The 21005-nt window shown below is 40.6% G+C and overlaps 1 protein-coding gene across 17 annotated transcripts in view; it reads left to right on the top strand.

Annotated features, from left to right (window-relative positions):
* Positions 1-21005, top strand: part of LOC148360213 (protocadherin gamma-A4-like) — a 275781-nt gene that overhangs the window by 92345 nt on the left and 162431 nt on the right. The window contains exon 1 of one of the 17 annotated variants that reach the window (XM_088343732.1): positions 17681-20230. The exons of the other annotated variants lie outside the window; for them this stretch is intronic. Within the exon in view, the coding sequence (XP_088199858.1) occupies positions 17843-20230 (2388 nt within the window). The 5' untranslated portion in view covers positions 17681-17842. Of the gene's footprint in view, positions 1-17680; positions 20231-21005 lie in introns of those variants that run through there. 17 annotated transcript variants of the gene reach the window in all.

The following is a 21005-nucleotide window of genomic DNA, read 5'->3' as shown; positions in this document are numbered from 1 at the left end:
CTCAACGTCCGAAAAATCAGTACAAAATCAAATTCTGTTTTTCAAAATCAAGTATTTTTAATTTTAAAATAAAATAACAATACGTAATATGAGTAAAGACTGTTTAAGATATGTTTTTTCCAAAATATATTTTTAGGCAAATTAGCAAATAATATTACAAAGGCGATGAATGATTGATGACAGGTGTATGAAATACAATAGAATTGTCTTTATTGTCATTGATTACAAAATAACTTACATTCTTTATGACCTGGCACATAGGTATTAACATAATAAAAGCCTTAAGAAGATAAAAATAAACAAAAAATAAAAGGATATATAAGTGATATTTACAAGGTGATTGTATCTGCTTAGATTGTATCTGCATCAACAATAGTGCAACAACAATAAAACATACACACACACACCTTATATATATATATATATATATATATATATATATATATATAATGTGTGTGTGTGTGTGTGTGTGTATGTATATATATGTATATACATTATAAATGTTTCCATTTATTTTTTTAAATTATTTTTTGACGGTTTGTTTTTTAGCAATTCATTGTGTGTCCTTTGACAAATTATTATACGTGTGTCTTTTATAGTATTTGCTTTATTTAAAAAATCTTTACAATTTTTATTTTCTAATAGAATTGGAGGTACACTATTTTTTGGGGTCATTGAGTCTTGTTTGTAATGTAGTGATCCTGCATTTTATGTTTTTTCTCTGTTCATCAATTGGCAAGGTTACAATGATTTTAAAATAAATAAACTCGCAATACAATTAAAAAGAAAGCAGAAAGAAAAAAGGGCTGGCGGGAAAAGGCTTATTTTGGTCCTGTCTCCTCATCTATCTTGATACTTTTAATTTCAGTAAATTTAAGAAACAAAATTCTAATAACAGAGTATTAACAAATCAAACAATTATATTACATCACCATTGTTAAAATTAAAAAGAAACTCAAATTCAGTCACAAATCATATATTCAAAACAAACAAATCATACAGCTTGAGAAAAATCAGATATAAATGTATATCCAATAATTTCTCATCACATAAAAATTATAGAAAAAAAATAAAAATAAAATATATATATCTTTTTACCTTTATTCCCCCCCAAACACAACCTTATAATCCTCCATTTTTCTTGTAATTCTCCCACTCTGCCTCGTGGCTGCGCTCTTTGAATATTTGAGTCATCCGTGTCGTGTTCTACTCCAAGTATGTCAGTGAAAGTGGAGCATTGGGTGAGAGCTGGAGGCTGCGCGCTTCTGTGTGCGTGCGTGTGTGTCTATATGATGGAGGCTGAGCAGAAAAAAAGAAATGCATGTGTGGGTGTTGGAAGAGAGCGAGTCAGAAAGAGACTGAGAGAGAGAGAGGGAGAGAGAGAGTGGGAGAGAGATAAAATGGGAATAGAGAATCCAAGCTGACAGCTTCCCTAATAGAGCATGAGTAACTCGGCTACAGACGCAGAGAAGCGTTGGATTGCAGCACAATTTTCAGCTTGACATTTTCAGCAGCGTGATGAGGATTTAGCTCCATTTTCGACGATTTATAAGAGGAAAAAAAAACTCCCCAAATGGCCCAGCGCATCAACTTTGAGCGCTGGAGGGAATTCTTTTTATTTGTCCTGTTTTTTGCCGCGTCGTCGGGAGAGGTGCGCTATGTCCTCCCGGAGGAAATGCAGCCTGGTTCTGTCATCGGTAACGTGGCTCGAGATCTCAGATTGGGAGCGAGGGAGCTTGGTGCTCGCCGTGCCCGTGTGGTTGCGGACGGAACGAGTCGGCTTTGCGAATTGGACATGTCGTCGGGTGAGCTTCTGATCAGCCAGAGAATTGACAGAGAGGAGCTTTGCGCCCAAGGCGCCGTGTGCACAATCCAGCATCAACTTCTACTCGAGGACCCATTGCAAGCTTTTAGTCTACTTTTGGACATCGCTGACATCAACGACAACACTCCCGTGTTTACTTCCGAGGAGATCAATCTGGATCTGGTGGAGTCGACAGTCCTCGGCAGACGTTTTCCTCTAGAGAGCGCCCATGACCCCGATTTGGGCACCAACTCGGTTAGCGAATACAAACTGAGCCTAAATGAGCATTTTGGCCTGGAAATGAGCACCCAAATAAACGGAAATGTGTATCCAGAACTTGTTTTGAAAAAGGCTTTGGACAGAGAGGCTCAGGCTGAGCACGTGTTGAAAATATACGGGATCGATAAGGGAAGCCCAGCCAGAACTGGAACGACTTCTATCCGAATTCGAGTTCTGGACGCCAATGATAATGTCCCGGTTTTCAGCCAGAGGGTTTACAGAGCGTCTGTACCTGAGAACTCGATCTTGGGAACTTTAGTGGCCCAATTGAATGCCACAGACTTGGATGAAGGTCTCTATGGAGAGGTCACCTACTCTTTTAGTCACCTGATGGACAAAACCCGAGGAATTGTTACTATTGACTCGTTAACCGGTGATGTCCGGGTAGCTGGGTCCATCGACTATGAGGAGGCAAGCAGTCACGAGTTGGACGTCCAAGGCAAGGATGGAGGTGGCCAGGCATCGCACTGCAAGCTCATCATTGACGTCATCGATGTCAATGACAACAAACCCGTGATTGAGATCAAATCGGCGACCGGGAACATTCCCGAAGACTCCAAGCCTGGAACCATGGTGGCCCTTATTAACATCTATGACATGGACACTGGAAGCAGCGGACACGTCACATGTTCCATCCCGGACGATGTCCCATTTCGAATCGTGTCGGAAGTGAAAAACTATTATAATTTGGTGACGGCTGGGAAACTAGACCGTGAGGTCCGATCGGGGTATAACATCACTGTGACTGCAAGCGATTCGGGTTCTCCTTCATTGCAGAGTCAAAAAATTATATCTATTGTGATAACTGACGTAAATGATAACTCTCCTATTTTTTCCCAAAGGGAATACACTGCTAATATTTTAGAAAATCAACCCGTTGGCACATTTGTTATGAAAGTAACAGCGCAGGACAAAGACGATAACTCCTATGCTAAATTAACATACCAAATATCACAAGAAACAAATCGAGATGTTTCCTCTTTCCTCACCATCAACATGGAAACCGGCGAGCTTTTTACATCGCAGCTTTTTGATTACGAGCAGTTAGTTTACTTCCAAATTAAGCTAGAGGCTCGAGACGGAGGTGACCCCCAACTCACCGCCACTTGCACTGTCAACGTTTTTATCAAAGACCAAAACGACAACACTCCGGTTGTCCTCTATCCTGTGCAAGCCTTCCTTGCCGAGGATGTCGTTCCTTTCGAAGCCCCAAGAGGGTATTTGGTAACCAAAGTGGTGGCCGTTGATGCCGACTCCGGCCACAACGCGTGGTTGTCTTACCGAATCATCAAAGACACACAGCCTAATCTTTTCATGGTTGGTTTACACACCGGTGAAATTAGAACTACGCGAGCCTTTATGGAGCTTGACGAGTTAAAGCAAACAGTGGTTATTCTAGTGACTGATAACGGGAATGAAGCGCTTTCTGCTACGGCTACAGTTAGCATTTCCGTTGGCGAGGGGTTGCCAGTCCTGCAAGAACTCTTTGAGTTAGCCAACGAATCTGAAGACGACGATAGCCTGAGGCTTTATTTAATCATTGCGCTGTTCACCGTTTCCCTCCTCTTAATTATTTTAATCATCGGAGTCTCATATTTCAAGCTTTGTCGGCGTAGTTACGTGTACCGCTCCACCAGTCTTCCCGTTTTCCCCAGCACGTATTACCCACCTAGCTTTAATGATTTTAGCCGCTGCGGGACTTTGCTCAAAGATGATCGGTACGATCCGTTTATGACAACTGGTTCATGGAGAGGTGACTTTCGCTTTGGTTCCAACACGGATACTGACACGCTAAAGAAAAGGAGCGCGGCTTATCAAAAGAATACGCTTAGACGCATCAGTGCTGACAGGTCCACCTTAAAAGTTCAGACTGGGCCCTCACATCCTTGTTATGTGATAACTTGAAATCTGGTGGCAAAACTCTACACTTCCCTCATGTGTTTGGGGATTTTATGTCCATGTAGGAGGCCATCACCAGTTATAATAATATTGTCGCTTCTTCTAGAAAGCAAATAAAATGTCAAGAAAAAAGTTCTTTTTGAACATTTAAACATCATTCAGACTCAATCAAAGGCTAACGTTACAGTAATTGTGATGATTCTTCTGTAAAGAAAAGATCTAGAAAATCTAGAAACAGGTCCTTTTGACCAAATAAACTTCATTTGGACTCAGCGGCTAATGTTACAGTCATATTGATGCTTTATTTTGAAAGAAAGTAAAACCGTGTGGGGAAAAAAGCTTTTCTAGACCTAATCTTCATTTTGAAATTATCAAGAAAATAACCTTCTACTCCAGCGGGCTCATACCTTTTTCTAGCAAGCAGCTATTTTTTGTTACTAAAGAATGCAAAGGGCTCCAAGTTTGATATGAATTTCTAAAATAGCAATTTATAATGGTATTATTAGGTTGTACTCTTTCATCACAAGGTTTATTATTGAAATTAGGGTTAAATAGACTCGAACAACCACCTAAAAATAATTTTACTAGAAAATTACAATGGCCTAGCACTGGGAGGGGGACCCTGGTGCCCCATGTCAATGTTAGAGACCCCTGTTCTAGGCCATCTTAACTTTATTTGGACTTGGAGGCCCTTTCTAAAAAGCAATCAAGATGTCAAGAAAAAAATCTCTTCTTGATCATCTAAAATTCGTTTGGACCAATAAGCTAATGTTACCGTCATCTTAGTGATTTTTCTAGAAATCAGAAAAGATATCTAGAAAAAAAACCTCTTTTAGGCCATATAAACTCCATTTGGCCCCAATCACATGCTGAACTATTAAAGTTGATCTTTGACATCTAAAGCTTTTAATGGCGCCCTTCCTAGAATGATTTTTGACGCCTGTAGCGGTCTCGGGCAGCCTATAAAGTGGATACAGGAGTGTGTAGATAAATGTTTAGTTTTGAATTCAAGTGGGGGATACTAAAAAAAGCATCTGTTGTGCAAAAATATATTTATTTATATATATTATTATTATGTTATGATCTCCATCTATGCACTACAAAGTAATGCAGTACAATTGAGAATCTGCACATAATATTGTTAATTTAATGGCTTGCCTAAACTGTGAAGCTTTAAATTATTAACATTTTTTATTGTTACCTTATATATTAGCTTGTTTTGTTATGTACAGTGTTATGACTAACTACTTAGAATGTAAGTCTGGCATCCGTTAAGTCGAGCTTAAATCTGTTTTTACTTTTCTTGTTAATGATCAAATATCTTGTGTGCAATGTGACAGCCTGACTTTACCAGCATGATACAGTTTCATATACTCACAAATTTTACTGCCTTTATTTTTCCTTGTTAAGTATAAAATATACAATACATGTTACTCTTTTTGTAATGTTCAATTTTGGCATGTACATTTTTACTGGAGCCCTGTGTTTTATTTTATTTTGAATAATCCATCCAACAAAATGAGGCTATGCTTTTCTTGTTCTGCTCTAATTTTATGTTGTAACAACTAAATAAAAAAGTTGGTTAAAAAAAAGACTTGCCTCTGACTGTTTAATGGGGAACGATTGCAAATATTTGTGTGATTTGTTGTCCTTTTGAGTGCATTAGAAGAGTGACAAATTAATGAAAAATAACATATTTTGAGCATGATATACAAGTTATTGGTAAACAGTGTTGTTTCATCAAAATAAACCATCTAAATATGGTGGTCTTGTTTACATTCATTCACCTAAAGCCCCAATTTGCATTATTATCGTGTAAAAAATCTTCATTAAATTCAATAAAATACTAACTATCTCATAAACAGGATTTTACATTTAGAATTTTGTAATTATATTTCACATCTTGAAGGGCCTGACATGTTTGGTTGCCATATTTTTAATTTTTAATTCATGAAAGGGTTTAGATGATGACCTTAAAAGTGGTGTCCTCTATTTAAAACTTTGCTACTCTCTGCTGCCATCTCCTGGCCAAAAGTCATGATAACAGCTCATTACTTGCTCAATTATACTCTTCAAATAGACTTGACTTTAGACGGGCACGCTTGAATCCAGCCCCACTCATCATAAATGGAGTCTGTGTGGAGAAAGTCTACTCCTTCAAACTCCTGAGCGTACACATCTCCGACGACCTCTCCTGGTCTGCCAACTCCCAGGCTGTCACCGTGCTGGGAGCACGGCAACGGACAGGAAAAACATACAGAGAGTAATTAACACAGCCCAAAAAAATCATCGGCTGCTCTCTGCCCAGTCTAGAAGACATTTCCAGCTTACCATACTGTATCAGAGCCATTAACATTATAAATGACAATACCCACCCTGGCCACCATCTCTTTGACCTGTTGCCCACTTATAGGCGCTACAGGTCTGTCGAAACTTGGACGAACAGGCTCAGAGACAGCTTCTTCTCCAGGGCCATTACAACCCTAAGCAAATGACTTGACTTGCCAAATTAAACTGTGACAAATAACAAAATCAAAATTATATATAAACAATTGCACAAAACTGTATACAAATAATGTTTTTTATACATATATATATATATATATATATATATATATATATATATATATATATATATATATATATATATATATATATATATATATATATGATAGATAGATAGATAGATACTTTATTCATCCCCGAAGGGAAATTCACATTTCCAGCAGCATCCCTGCGCTGAGAACAATACAATAATAAAGCAAAAAGAATACAATATACAAATACAAATACCCAGTGTGACGTGCAAATGCCCACTGTAGCGTGTTATATAGAATAACTAAATAGTGCTACGCAGAATACATATTGCAATAAGATTCAGTAATATGCAAAGTAGGTGGTGTGGTTCACTGTGGGCTTTTACTCTGCCGGGTAGAGTTAAAGAGCCTCATGGCATGAGGAAGAAAAGATCTCTTCAGTCTGTCCGTAGTACAAGACAGTGACAGCAGTCTGTCGCTGAAACTGCTCTTCTGTCTGGAGATAATGCTGTGTAGTGGATGCGATAAATTGTCCATGATTGACCGCAGCTTTTCCAGTGCCCGTCTCTCAGCTACTGTTGTTAGGCTGTCCATATATATAGGGCTTAGTGCATGTGCGACACAGTTCATGTCTTGGAAACCTCCTGCGTGGGTTCAAATCCAGCTCCAGACTTCCTGTGCGGAGTTTGTATGTTCTCCCCGTGCTTGCCTGGGTTTCCTCCAGGCACTCCGGTTTCCTCCCGCATTCCAAAAACATGCATTTCAGGTGAATTGGCCGGTCCAAATTGTCCCTAGGTGTGAATGAGCGAGCGAGTTGTCCGTCCCCGTGTGCCCTGCGATTGGCTGGCAACCAGTTCAGGGTGTCCCCTGCCCGATGATTGCTGGGATGGGCTCCAGCACCCCTGCGACCCTACTGAGGATAAGCGGTGTGGCTGATGAGATGAGATATATACATATATATATATATATATATATATATATATATATATATATATATATATATATATATATATATGTATATGTGTGTGTGTGTGTGTATACCATTCTAACAGAAAGCCCTTTGTATGAGCATGAGATCCTTTTTATTTCATGTTTTATATTGTACTTTAATTATTTTATATTTTATTTTTATTTCTATTGTTTGTTAATGCAACATTTGTTGCATCCTGGTTATCCTGGAAGGGGGATTACCTTATGTGTGGTCCCTTCTCAAGGTTTGTTCATTTTCATCATACTGAGGGTCACAGAATTATAATTTCACAATCCCATTGAGCTTTATATTAACGATTTTTTCTTTCTTTCTTTTTTTGGGGTGTTCCCTCTTCAATCAACCATCCAATCTTCGACTCACAGGTAAGCAAATCTTAAATTGTTTCTTTCATTTGCACTCTACTTTTTGTTCACTATCACATCAGGATTCATCAGCTGACAAAATCAATACCAGTTGACCCAGAATGTGGTTCCATCCATGCAATCTCTTGGATTGAGCATCTTTCTCTCTGCCAACACACTCAATAATCTTTCCAACATAAGGTTTACGTAGACTATAAATCGGCATAAAGAGTCAACCGATGTGTTTCCAGTGTAAGCCTCATGAATATTCCTGAGTCTTCTCGCTGTTGCTGTGCAGACTGGGCCTTAATAATGCATCATCATGATGTGTAGAAGGCACCCGGAGACTGACTTGGAGCATAAACCCGCAAAAGATGTGTGTATGATTTTCTTGATTTATGTTGAACCAAAAATCAAAGGTCAAGGGCTTTGATTTGGTGTGCTTAAATGCTCATTTCGTGCTGAATGTTAATTACACGTAAGTAGGTCACTGTTCTTTTTTTAGCCCCTCTCTCTCTCTCCCCTCTCCGTGTCCCTCAATCTATGTTTGTTGTTGTAAAGCTACAACAAATTGCATTTCAGTCACAGATAACCTTTTTTTTATTTTTTTTATTAGGAGCCCTGCTTGGTCTGTCATATTGCATGATTACACTAGGTGGTGCTGTTAGCTTTGAATGCATCACCAACAGTTGGTACGGTTGAATGTAAGCGCTTCCAAATAGCATTGGATTATTGTTATTTCAAAGTTAGTATTGTTATTTGTTTAGACTGTTAATGGGTGTGTCAGATTGATTATTGTAAAAGATGGATGGATTCATCTTTAAACTCAATATGAACGTTGTTTATTTACAGAACACGATATAGCTTCTTTCACTCAGCAGGCTACACCACTGTGTGTATCCATGTCCCCTTCACTGCATGTTAGTGGGCTGCCGTATATGACAATTATAGTTATTATAGCTACAGAACTGCAGATATTTGTTGGAAAAAAATAGGACGGGGGGCATTTTGGGGTTACATTGCCAAGAATTCATTGCTTTTTGGTTGCTTTTTTTCCAATGGCGACGTTATCGGAGAGAAAACACACAATCCAAATAAACAATTTGACTTGTAAAATTAAATTAAGTCTCCCAGAAGACCCACGATGTATTTAAATTACCTTTTCTTTTTTTACAAAATGTGTTAATATTAAAATCATCCATCCATCCATCCATTATCTGCACCGCCTATCCTCAGTAGGGGTGCTGGAGCCCATCTGAGCTATCTCTAGGCAGTGGGCAGGGGACACATTGAACTGGTTGCCAGTGGCATACAGAGACAACTCACTCACTCATTCACACCTAGGGACAATTTGGACCTGACATTCTTGTTTTTGGAATTGGGAGGAAACCCACGCAAGCACAGGGAGAACATGCAAACTCCACACAGGAAGGTTCGATCTCATGATCTCAGAACTGTGCCGCACACTGCCGTGCTACCAAAATGATAGATATAAACATAGTATACAATGTCACAAAATGTGTTTACAATCCTGCTTAGGCAATCATACTCGTTTAATTCTTTTTATGGATATCAGTGAATAAAAATGCTATTTAATATAAGCATTGATAATAACAATAATAATGATAGATAGAAAATGTAATATTAAACATCGCCTAACATCGTTTATATCATATAAACAATCATACTTATGCAAGTATGCTTATGTTCATTCAGTATAAACACTAATTATCATTATCATAATAAAATCTTATGCAATATTTTACACAATATGATTACGAAATGTAAAAAAACCATGCAACCACACTTACTGTATAAATTTCATGGGTTTCAATAATCTAAAAGGTTTTCCTATGTTTATTTTATATTTCTGTGTCACTTCATTTACTATTTGACATCAGCTCTGACTTGATATGACATATATATTTCTATATCGCTGTCCATGTTGAAATGACAACTAAAGACTCTAAGCTCAGGCTGAATTAAATAATAATCATCACTTTAATTGTTATAGCTCCACTATAAACTGCCCAGAAATTAATTTTATTTTCTGTACAAGATTTTATTTGACGGGTGACGTGATGTTTTCATATCACAACAATGTTTTGACAACAATCAGCCAAAACATTGTTGGGAAAAAGGAAATATAAACAAATCTTTTTAAGGTCTGCCAAAAATACATCTCTCCCTTACGTCCGACTCAAAACAATAACAATATCCTCCTCTAAGAGACGCTGTTGCATTGAAAATGAATCTGTGTTGAAAGACGCAATGCACTTCGGTCGCTTTCCTTTTTCGCTGCCATTTGGCAAAGACGACCCTTACCGTGAACAACATAGAACGATCGAGCGGACACTATCAAAAATCTAAATATTGCAGTTGGTTTTATCTTCAAATTGGTAGATTTTTTTTATGTTTTATCTATTTTTTTGACATGGAGTCCAAGGATAGATATCTGATCGATGGATTACGATGGCGATTTGTGGCCTCCCTCTTTGTCTTGTGCTTTTTTTTTCTTAATGGATCCGGAGCACAAATCCGCTATTCGATCCCCGAGGAGATGAAAAAAGGCTCACTGGTGGGAAATGTAGCCCAGGATCTTGGTTTGGATCTCAATAGGCTTCGTTCTGGGCGTGCACGAATCGTGACTGAGGATAGCGTGCATCACGTCGAGCTGCGGGCGGACAAAGGGCTGCTGCTTGTCCGGGAGAGAATAGATCGAGAGCATCTGTGTGGAGACCTGACGCCCTGTAGCTTCACTTTTGAGATTTTGCTAGAAAACCCAATGGAATTGCACCATGTGACTATTGAAGTTTTGGATGTCAATGATAATGCCCCTACCTTTAAAAACAACTATTTGCATTTTGAAATAAGTGAGTCGGCTCTACTTGGCTCTCGTTTTGTTCTGGAAAGCGCTCATGATGCTGACGTGGATGTAAATGACGTGCAAAGCTATATTTTAACACCTAGTGAAAATGTTGCTTTAAAACAAGACACCGGTCCTGGAAAAAGAAAGCATGCAGAAATGGTACTGCAGAGATCATTAGACAGAGAAATCCAGCCTCGTCTCTCTTTAAAGTTAGTGGCCGTGGATGGTGGGAATCCACAAAAATCAGGTACAGTGAATATAGAAATTGTCATTTTAGACACCAATGACAATCCTCCTGTTTTCAACCAAACCTTATATAAAGCTAAAGTAATTGAAAATGCCCCCAAAGGCACTTACATTCTGACCGTGAATGCAACCGATGCAGATAGTGGTTCAAATGGAAAACTATTTTATTCATTTTCAAAATCAAATGCAGATATTGTAGATTTATTTCATATAGATGAAAATACAGGCCTTTTATCGATAGTAAAGGAAATTGATTATGAAAAGGACAAAAAAATACAGTTCATTGTTGATGCCAGGGATCAAGGTTCACTTACTGACTCGACAAAAGTTGAAATAGAAGTCATGGATTTAAATGATAACGCTCCAGTCATAAATGTGATGTCCTTTACTAGAACCGTATCAGAAGATTCCCCTGCTGGTACGACTATTGGCATAATTAATATAAAAGACCTAGATTCTGGTGAAAACGGACAGGTGAGATGTGCCATTGAAGGCAGAGTTCCATTTAAAATTAAATCCAACTTGAGAAATTACTTTGCATTGATAACCGATGCTAATTTAGACCGTGAAAGTGTACCTGAATATAACATAACAGTTGTGGCTTCAGATAATGGGTCACCTTCCCTCTCCAATAAAAATACTCTAAATTTGAAAGTCTCAGATATAAATGATAATGCTCCCGTGTTTCCAGTGAGCGTTTACAGCACTAATCTTGGAGAAAATAATTTGCCAGGCGTTTCCGTGCTTAAAGTGAGTGCTAAAGACTCTGATGAAAACCAGAACGCACGTGTCTCTTACATGTTGGAGCAAAGTGAAATTGGAGGAAGTCCGATTAGTGATTTTGTGGCTGTTAATGCAGATAGTGGAGTGATTAGTGCAGTTCGATCCTCTGATTATGAGCAAATTAAACAAATGGACTTTGTGGTCAAAGCCCAAGATGGAGGTTCTCCTCCGCTCAGCAGCAACGTCAGCATCCGGGTCCTGATCCAAGACCAGAACGATAACTCCCCTCAAATCCTGTACCCAGTACAGTCAGGTGGCTTGGCGCTGGCAGAAATGGTGCCCCGCTCGGCAGACGCGGGTTACCTGGTGAGCAAGGTGGTGGCGGTGGATGTGGACTGCGGGCAGAATGCCTGGCTCTCCTATAAAGTGTTGAAAGCAACAGACAGGGCGCTGTTTGAAGTGGGCCTCCACAATGGAGAAATCCGAAGCGTTCGCCAAGTGACAGATAAAGACGCCGTCAAACAAAGACTGACTGTGGTAGTGGAGGACAACGGGCGGCCCTCTCGTTCGGCCACGGTGGTGGTCAACGTGGTTGTGGCGGACAGCTTCCCTCAAGTGCTGTCAGAGTTCAGTGACCTTGACAAGGAGTACGACAACAACCTGACTTTTTATTTAGTCTTGGCGCTGGCCGTGGTCTCATTCCTCTTCGTTGTCTGCTTGCTGCTCATCGTGTCGGTCAAAGTGTACAGGTGGAGACAGTCCCGTGTCCTCTCCGACTTGCCCGTCATCCCCTATTACCCGCCCAGGTACTCAGATACTTTGGGGACGGCCACCCTCCCCCACCTGTACAACTATGAGGTGTGCAGGACCACTGACTCCAGAAGAAGTGACATGAAGAACATGCAAGCCATGAGTCAGAGTTTAGTGAGCGTTGATGGAGTTGATACTGACAAGAAGCACATGTCAGGAAACTTTTCCCAGATGTCAACTTTGGTGAGTGAAATGTTCTTTTTATGCAATTTGATTTTGGTCTCGTTTTTATGCTTTCCTTAAAAGTAAGGACTTGAAAAATTCTGCTTTTCTTGTCGGATATGTTTCTAAATTAACGTCAGGGTTTATAACTGGCCTAAGTACATTCAAAGTGCAATGTGGAGTTGCTTTGAATGTTTTTCCTTTTGAGGGTTCAAGTAAGATGGTTTGGCGAATGTATGCACTATCCATGGTGCTGGAATTGTTTCACAATTTTTTAAACTGGGCTTATGATCTCACCTGGTGGGATAATATGTTTCAAAATGTCAACAGTTTTCCCAGTCAATTCAATCGTTTTAAATTTAGACTCAATATGCGTACGTATTACTACAATTCAATTTTTAGAACAAAAACTTGTACTAGTACAAGGAGTCCCTGCTTTGAGTGAAATCCAAAGTTGACAATATCAACGAGTGTTATTTTTCAGCTAAAGTTGGAAGTCAATATCCATGGTGCTGATACTGTGAGAGTCCAATTTAACACCTGCAATCAAGTACTGAAACTGATATGTTTGGCCACCTGCCGGCAACTTGTCTTTATTGCAAGACAGCGGTTCAATCACTTTAACGCTGTCCTTTGAATCTCGCGAGAGTTTTTAGAGCGAGCGGGACCTTGGCAGAAAGTTCAAACCTACGTGCACGCAGTGAGGTGTTTGCTGTGAAATGACAACTCGTTTAAATGCCAATGCAGTACGAGAGATTTGAGGTCATTATAAAATGTTCACGAGGAAAAGGAAGAGAAAGTTGTTGACACTGTGTCTACTATTCGGATCACATTTGTGCAATGAAGGTTAATGATTTCTTTACAACCTGACACACATATTAGACTATATGAAAGTAATTTCAAAGTGAGCTATACTCAAAGTTATTTCCTCACAATATGTTAAATATTTTAGGTTATGTTTGGATTAAAAAAAAATCAGCAACTGAATTCAACATTACTTTGGTCCTCCCAAACTTGACTAAATCAGATTTCTCTCAGTGTGACTGGAGTAAATTTACCTTCAAATTTATGTTTTATTACATGCAAAGGTGAGCCTTGTATTATATATATGATGGCAAGCAGTTGCAATACCATGAACTTACTCTGAGTGCCGCTGGCGACACGTCACAGATTTGGAGGACACAGTTCTGCGCAGTTGTCCTCTTATCTGGTATTTGTTATTCCTTTGCTGGGAGGAACGGCGACGGACTGCACGCCATTTGCTAAGTTTTTTTCCCGTGGATCATATGTTTTTTTTAGTGATATTTGAATTGTATTTTTTGTAATCGAATTTAAATAATTTGCTTTTGCGATGCATTGGAGTCGGATGCGCAAATATAAAGACGGATGGCGCACACTGCTTGTGATTCTTTGTCTGTGGAAGCTGCGCTCCGTGGTCGGCCAGGCTCGTTATTCCATACCAGAGGAGCAGAAAGAGGGATTTTTTGTTGGAAACATCGCAAAAGATTTGGGCTTGGATGTGGGCAGACTTGTGGCAGGTAAAGCTCGCATTATAACAAAAGAAGATCGGCAATATGTCGATTTAAAGCGTGACAAAGGCACACTGGTGATTAAAGAGCGCATTGACCGAGAGGAACTATGTGGAAGGACGACACCCTGCAGCTTCAGTTTCGACGTCATTTTAGAAACTCCAATCCAGCTTTATCGTGTAATAGTTGAGGTTGTGGATATTAATGATAACAGCCCAGCTTTTCCACATTCTGAAATTCGTTTAAAAATAGCAGAAAATGCTGTAGTAGGAACTCGTTTCTCACTCGAGAATGCGGATGACTCTGATGTAGGTATTAATGATATTCAGAAATATCAACTGAAGCCATCAGATAATTTTAAACTAGAAATAAACAGTCAACTAAATGGAGAACGTTTTATAGAAATGACCTTGCAGAAGCCTTTGGATCGAGAGAAGCAGGAAAGTCTCACTCTATTGTTAATTGCTTCAGATGGTGGTGAGCCACATAGATCAGGGACAGTGAGAATTCACATAACTGTTCTGGATGCAAATGATAATGCACCAGTGTGCACTCAACCTGTTTATAAGGTAGATGTGCAGGAAAATTCACCTGCAGGATCAGTGATCGCTACTGTAAGTGCAAAAGATGATGATGCTGGCCTAAATAGTGACATTACATTTTCCACTCGTGCTACAAAAGAAAGAGAACAACTTTTTGATGTAAATAGTAAAACGGGGGCAATTAAAGTTTTAGGCAACATAGATTTTGAGAAGTCGAGGAGCTACCAAATGAACATCCAGGCTAGTGATCACGGAGGACTTGCAGATTCATGTAAAGTTATCATTAATGTTATTGACATGAATGACAATGTCCCTACAATAGAATTGATGTCGTTTTCTCAATTCATTCCTGAAGATTCTCCCCCAGGAACAACTGTGGCTGTTATTAATGTGAACGATAAAGATTCTGAGAGTAACGGTGTTGTCAAATGCTCCATTGACAATGACGGCCCTTTTAAAATTGAGTCATCTCTAACTGGTTATTATACCATAGTAACTGAAAATTACTTAGATAGAGAAACTGCCCCTGATTATAATGTCACTGTAAGAGTAACTGACCAAGGATCACCACCTCTGTCGAGTAGTAAAACTATCAATGTTAAAATATCTGACGTGAATGACAACCAACCCCAATTCCATCAATCAGAATATAGTAGGACTGTACCAGAGAACAACGCTCCAGGTTTTTCAATTTTGACTGTGAGTGCTAGAGATGCAGACTCAGGCCAAAACGCTCGAGTATCTTACTTCCTGGAGGAGAAAGAAGTTCATGGAGTAGCCGTGTCTTCTTTTGTCTCCGTCAACTCTGAAAATGGCATCATCCAGGCGGTCAAATCTTTTGATTACGAGCAAATCAAGTCATTTAACTTTAATGTCACCGTCCGGGATAATGGGTCCCCATCCCTGACTTCCTTCGCCACAGTTCGAGTTCTGATCCAGGACGAGAATGACAACACCCCTCAAATTCTCTATCCGGTGCAGACAGGGGGTCCGGCGCTGGCAGAAATGGTGCCCCGGTCGGCAGAGGCGGGTTACCTAGTGAGCAAAGTGGTGGCAGTGGATGTGGACTGTGGGCAGAACGCCTGGCTATCCTATAAAGTGTTGAAAGCCACAGACAGGGCCCTGTTTGAAGTGGGCCTCCACAATGGAGAAATCCGAAGTGTTCGCCAAGTGACGGATAAAGACGCCGTCAAACAAAGATTGACTGTGGTTGTTGAGGACAACGGGCAGCCCTCTCGTTCGGCCACGGTGGTGGTCAACGTGGCGGTGGCGGACAGCTTCCCTCAAGTGCTCTCCGAGTTCAGCGACCTTGAAAAGGACTACAATGACAAGCTGACTTTTTACTTAGTCTTGGCGCTGGCTGTGGTCTCCTTCCTCTTTATTGTCTGCTTGCTGCTCATCATATCAGTCAAAGTGTACAGGTGGAGGCAGTCTCGTGTCCTCTCCGACCTGCCCGTCATCCCCTATTACCCGCCCAGGTACTCGGATACTTTGGGTACAGCCACCCTCCCCCACGTGTACAACTATGAGGTGTGCAGGACGACTGACTCCAGAAGGAGTGACGTGAAGAACATGCAAGCCATGAGTCAGAGTTTAGTGAGCGTGGATGGAATTGACGCTGACAACAAGCAGAAGTCAGGAAACATTTCCCAGATGTCAACTTTGGTGAGTCAAATGATTCAATTTAAGCCATTTGATATTTTTGTTATGGTCTATTGTCATCTTTAAAACGAAAGTATTGCAATATGCTGTTGTTGTCATTTGAGCATAGTCATTTTCTAACTCAAAACACGAGTACATGAAAATTCAATATGGAAATATTTGGCATTAATTTCTGTTAAGGGCGGCATGGCGGCTGAGTGGTTAGCACATCAGTTCTGAGTTCATGGGCTCAAATCCAGCTACCAGCCTTCCTGTGCGAAGTTTGCATGTTCGCCCCTTGCTTGTGTGGGTTTCCTTCAGGTACTCTGTTTTTTTCTCACTTTCAAAAACCTGCATGTCAGGTTAATTGGCAGGTCTAAATCTTCCCCAGCTGTGAGCGAGTGAGTTGTCTGTGCCCTGCGACTGACTGGCAACCAGTTTAGGGTGGCCCCTGCCCACTGCTTGAAGACTGCTTGGATGGGCTCCAACACCCCTGCAACCCTACTACCGATAAGCGGTGCAGATAATAAATCGATGACTTGATGGAATTTCCGATAATAAAACCATGTTTTGATCGGCTTTTGTCGACACTGTCCGTGGTGCTGAAATGTGTTCCCTTTGTACATCTATTACAATGCCTCTCAAATATCAACATATCTACAATTTCAATAGGCTTTCATTATTTTTATTAACTTTATGTCATTCCAGCTCGATGTCAATATGTGCAGATACATTGTATCGTATTGTCTATTTTTTCTTTTACACCTATGGCAACTTGATTTAAACTGAAACCAACAGTTAACATCAGAAAAGGGATTATGTTAAAGTCAAGTCCCCTTTACTTGTGACGCCCTTAATCTCAAAATGTCTCAAAGGACTGCACAGGTTACAATTACACCATTGCCTGGTCTTAAACCAACATGCAGCCAAGGAAAAACTAAACACATAAGCATGAGGAAAATAAGAAACCTTGGGAAGGGGGGCTAACAAGTGATTATCCCTCTTCCCGGATGACCAGGGTGCAATAAATTTTGCATTGGGTAACAATACACAAAACATGGTAAACATCAATATTTTTTATATATTTATACATTAAATATTTAAGGATTTTTGAAGAGATTGCATGCCAGCATTGGCACCTCGAGCCTGCAAAATTGTCCAAAAAGTCAATGACAGCAATGACGCAGCGTCTCATCTGGAGTCTACTGATATCAGTTGGAAATTGTCTTATTGAGTTGTAATGCCGTGAAAATGCTCTGGATGCCGCTGGTGACACATCACAGAATTGGAGTAGCACGAGCCAGCGCATTCGTCCTCTTTCGCTCCCTTTATTAATCACACTGCTCGGGAAAACGACGGACTGTTTGCCATTTGCTGAGAGATATTTTTCCGGGAATCATTGTGATTGTTTTGCGGCACCCTCTATTCGGATTATATCAGAATCACATCAAAATTTGGTTGGAATTACGATGTCTTGGACTTGGATGCACGCAGTGAGCGGCGAATGGCGCACACTGCTTGTGATTCTTTGTCTGTGCAAGCTGTGTTATGTGGCCGGCCAGGCTCGCTATTCCATACCGGAGGAGCAGGCAGAAGGCTCTTTTGTTGGAAACATTGCAAAAGATTTGGGCCTGGATGTAGGCAGACTTGTGGCAGGTAAAGCTCGTATTATAACAAAAGAAGATCGACAATATGTTGATCTGAAGCGAGACAAAGGCACGCTCGTGATTAAGGAACGCATCGACCGAGAGGAGCTTTGTGGGAAGACGACGCCCTGCAGCTTCAGTTTTGACGTCATTTTAGAAAATCCAATCCAGCTTTACCGGGTAATCGTAGAAGTTGTGGACATAAATGACAATAGTCCAACCTTTTTACACGCTGAAATTAATTTAAAAATCTCTGAAAACGCTGCATTAGGCACCCGTTTCTCTCTAGGAAACGCAGCTGACCAGGATGTCGGTGTTAATGATATACAGAAATATACCCTTAAACCATCAAATAATTTTAAATTGGAGGTTAAAAATCAGCAAAGTGGAAGAAAGGTGATTGAAATGGTGCTACAGAAGCCTTTGGATCGAGAACAAGAGGATAGTCATGGACTTATGTTGATTGCTTTTGATGGTGGGGAGCCACATAGAACAGGGACGGTGAGAATTCATATAACTGTGTTGGATGTAAATGATAATACACCAGTGTGCACACAACCAGTTTATAAAATAGATGTGCCGGAAAATTCACCTGCAGGAACACTGATAACGACAGTAAGTGCTAATGATCCTGATGCTGGCTTGCATGGACAGATTTCATATTCTGTTCCTCATAATACAAAAGAGGAAGCGCAGCTTTTTGATTTAAATGTTGACACGGGAGAGATCAAAATTTGTGGGAAATTAGATTATGAGAAATCCAAAAGCTATGAATTAAATGTTCTGTCAAGCGATCATGGAGGATATGCAGATACATGTAAAGTTATCATTAACGTTATTGACATGAATGACAATGTCCCCACTATAGAACTCATGTCCTTTTCCCCGTTCACACCAGAGGATTCTTCCCCTGGTACAACTGTAGCTGTTATTAATGTGAATGATAAAGATTCAGAGAGCAACGGTGTTGTCAAGTGCTCCATTGACGATGGTGTCCCTTTTAAAATTGAGTCTTCTCTAACTGGTTATTACACTATAGTGACTGAAAATCTGCTAGACAGAGAAACCGTCCCTGAATATAATATCACAATAACTGTTACTGATCAAGGCTCGCCACCTCTTTCTAGTAGTAAAAATATAAATGTTAAAATATCTGATGTAAATGACAATCCACCAAAATTTCACCAATTGGAATACACTAAACGGATACCAGAAAACAACTCTCCTGGATTTTCAGTTTTTACCGTCAGTGCTAGTGATGCAGACTCGGGCCAAAATGCTCGAGTGTCCTACTTTTTGGAGGAGAAAGAAGTCCATGGAATAGCCCTGTCTTCTTTTGTCTCGCTTAACTCTGAAAACGGCCTCATCCAGGCGGTCAAATCTTTTGATTACGAACAAATCAAGTCCTTTGACTTCAACATCACTGCCAGGGATAATGGATCTCCTCCTCTGAGTTCTGTGTCTACAGTTAGAGTCTTGATTCAAGACCAAAACGACAACGCCCCTCAGATTCTCTACCCAGTGCAAACAGGTGGCCAGGCATTAGCAGAAATGATGCCCCGGTTTGCCGAGGCAGGCTACTTGGTGAGCAAAGTGGTGGCGGTGGACGTGGACTGTGGTCAAAACGCCTGGCTCTCCTACAGAGTGTTGAAAGCCACAGACAGGGCGCTGTTTGAAGTGGGCCTCCACAATGGTGAAATCCGAAGCGTCCGCCAAGTGACGGATAAAGACGCCATCAAACAGAGACTGACTGTGGTGGTAGAGGACAACGGGCAGCCCTCTCGTTCGGCCACAGTGGTGCTCAATGTGGCCGTGGCGGACAGCTTCCCCCAAGTGCTGTCCGAATTCAGCGACCTTGACAAGGACTACGACAACAACCTGACTTTTTTCTTAGTCTTGGCGCTGGCTGTGGTTTCCTTCCTCTTTGTTGTCTGCTTGCTGCTCATCTTTTCGATCAAAGTGTACAGGTGGAGGCAGTCTCGTGTCCTATCCGACCTCCCCGTCATCCCGTATTACCCGCCCAGGTACTCGGATACTTTGGGTACAGCCACCCTCCCCCACGTGTACAACTATGAGGTGTGTAGGACGACTGACTCCAGAAGGAGTGACGTGAAGAACATGCAAGCCATGAGTCAGAGTTTAGTCAGCGTAGATGGACTTGATGCTGACAACAAGCAGATGTCAGGAAACTTTTCACAGATGTCAACTTTGGTGAGTTAAAACGTTTTTTTTTCATGTAATTTTATTTTGGATGGCGGCACGGCGGCTGAGTGGTTAGCGCATCTGCGGCACAGTTCTGATGTCATGGTATCAAACTTTCCTGTGTTAAGTTTGCATGTTCTCCCTGTGCTTATGCAGGTGTCCTCCAGGCACTGCGTTCACTCTCACATTCCAAAAACATGCATTTCAGTTTAATTGACCAGTTCAAATGGTCCCAAAGTTGTCTGTCTCTGTGTGCCCTGCGACTGGCTGGCAACCAGTTCAGGGTGTCCCATGCCTACTGCCCAAAGATAGATGAGATGAGCTCATGCACCCCTGCAACCCTAATGAGGATAAGCAGTGCAGAAAATGCATGAATGGATTTTATTTTTGTCAGTATTCATCCTCAACTTCAACACCAAGAACTTTTCAAATGTTTACTTTCTTGTCAGACTTATTTTTATATAACCGGCAACACAAATAGAATTCACTGAGAGTGAAAAGGGGAATTTGTCTTCTCTTGCAATGGTGCTGAAGTGTTTTGACTTCAAACTTACCTGAGATTGAATATTGAAATGTTTGGCACTTTGGCCACCTGCTGGCAAATTATTTTTACTGCATTGTTATGGTTTGATCAATTTAACGCTGACTTTGTCTGCCAAGATTCCGTAGAGCGAGCAAACTCAGACAAGTTAAGAGAATTATAAATGCAATTTGAGGTACATTGCTGTGAAGCAAATTTAAATTCCGACAGTCAAAGAGAATTAGCGGTATTAAAAAGGTTTAG

Source organism: Urocampus carinirostris, chromosome 9, assembly GCF_059441175.1.
Source record: "Urocampus carinirostris isolate Australia breed hairy pipefish chromosome 9, RoL_Ucar_1.0, whole genome shotgun sequence".
Taxonomy (NCBI): domain Eukaryota; kingdom Metazoa; phylum Chordata; class Actinopteri; order Syngnathiformes; family Syngnathidae; genus Urocampus; species Urocampus carinirostris.
Note: the sequence above shows the minus strand (reverse complement) of the source record. Positions and strands in the feature narration are given on the sequence as shown.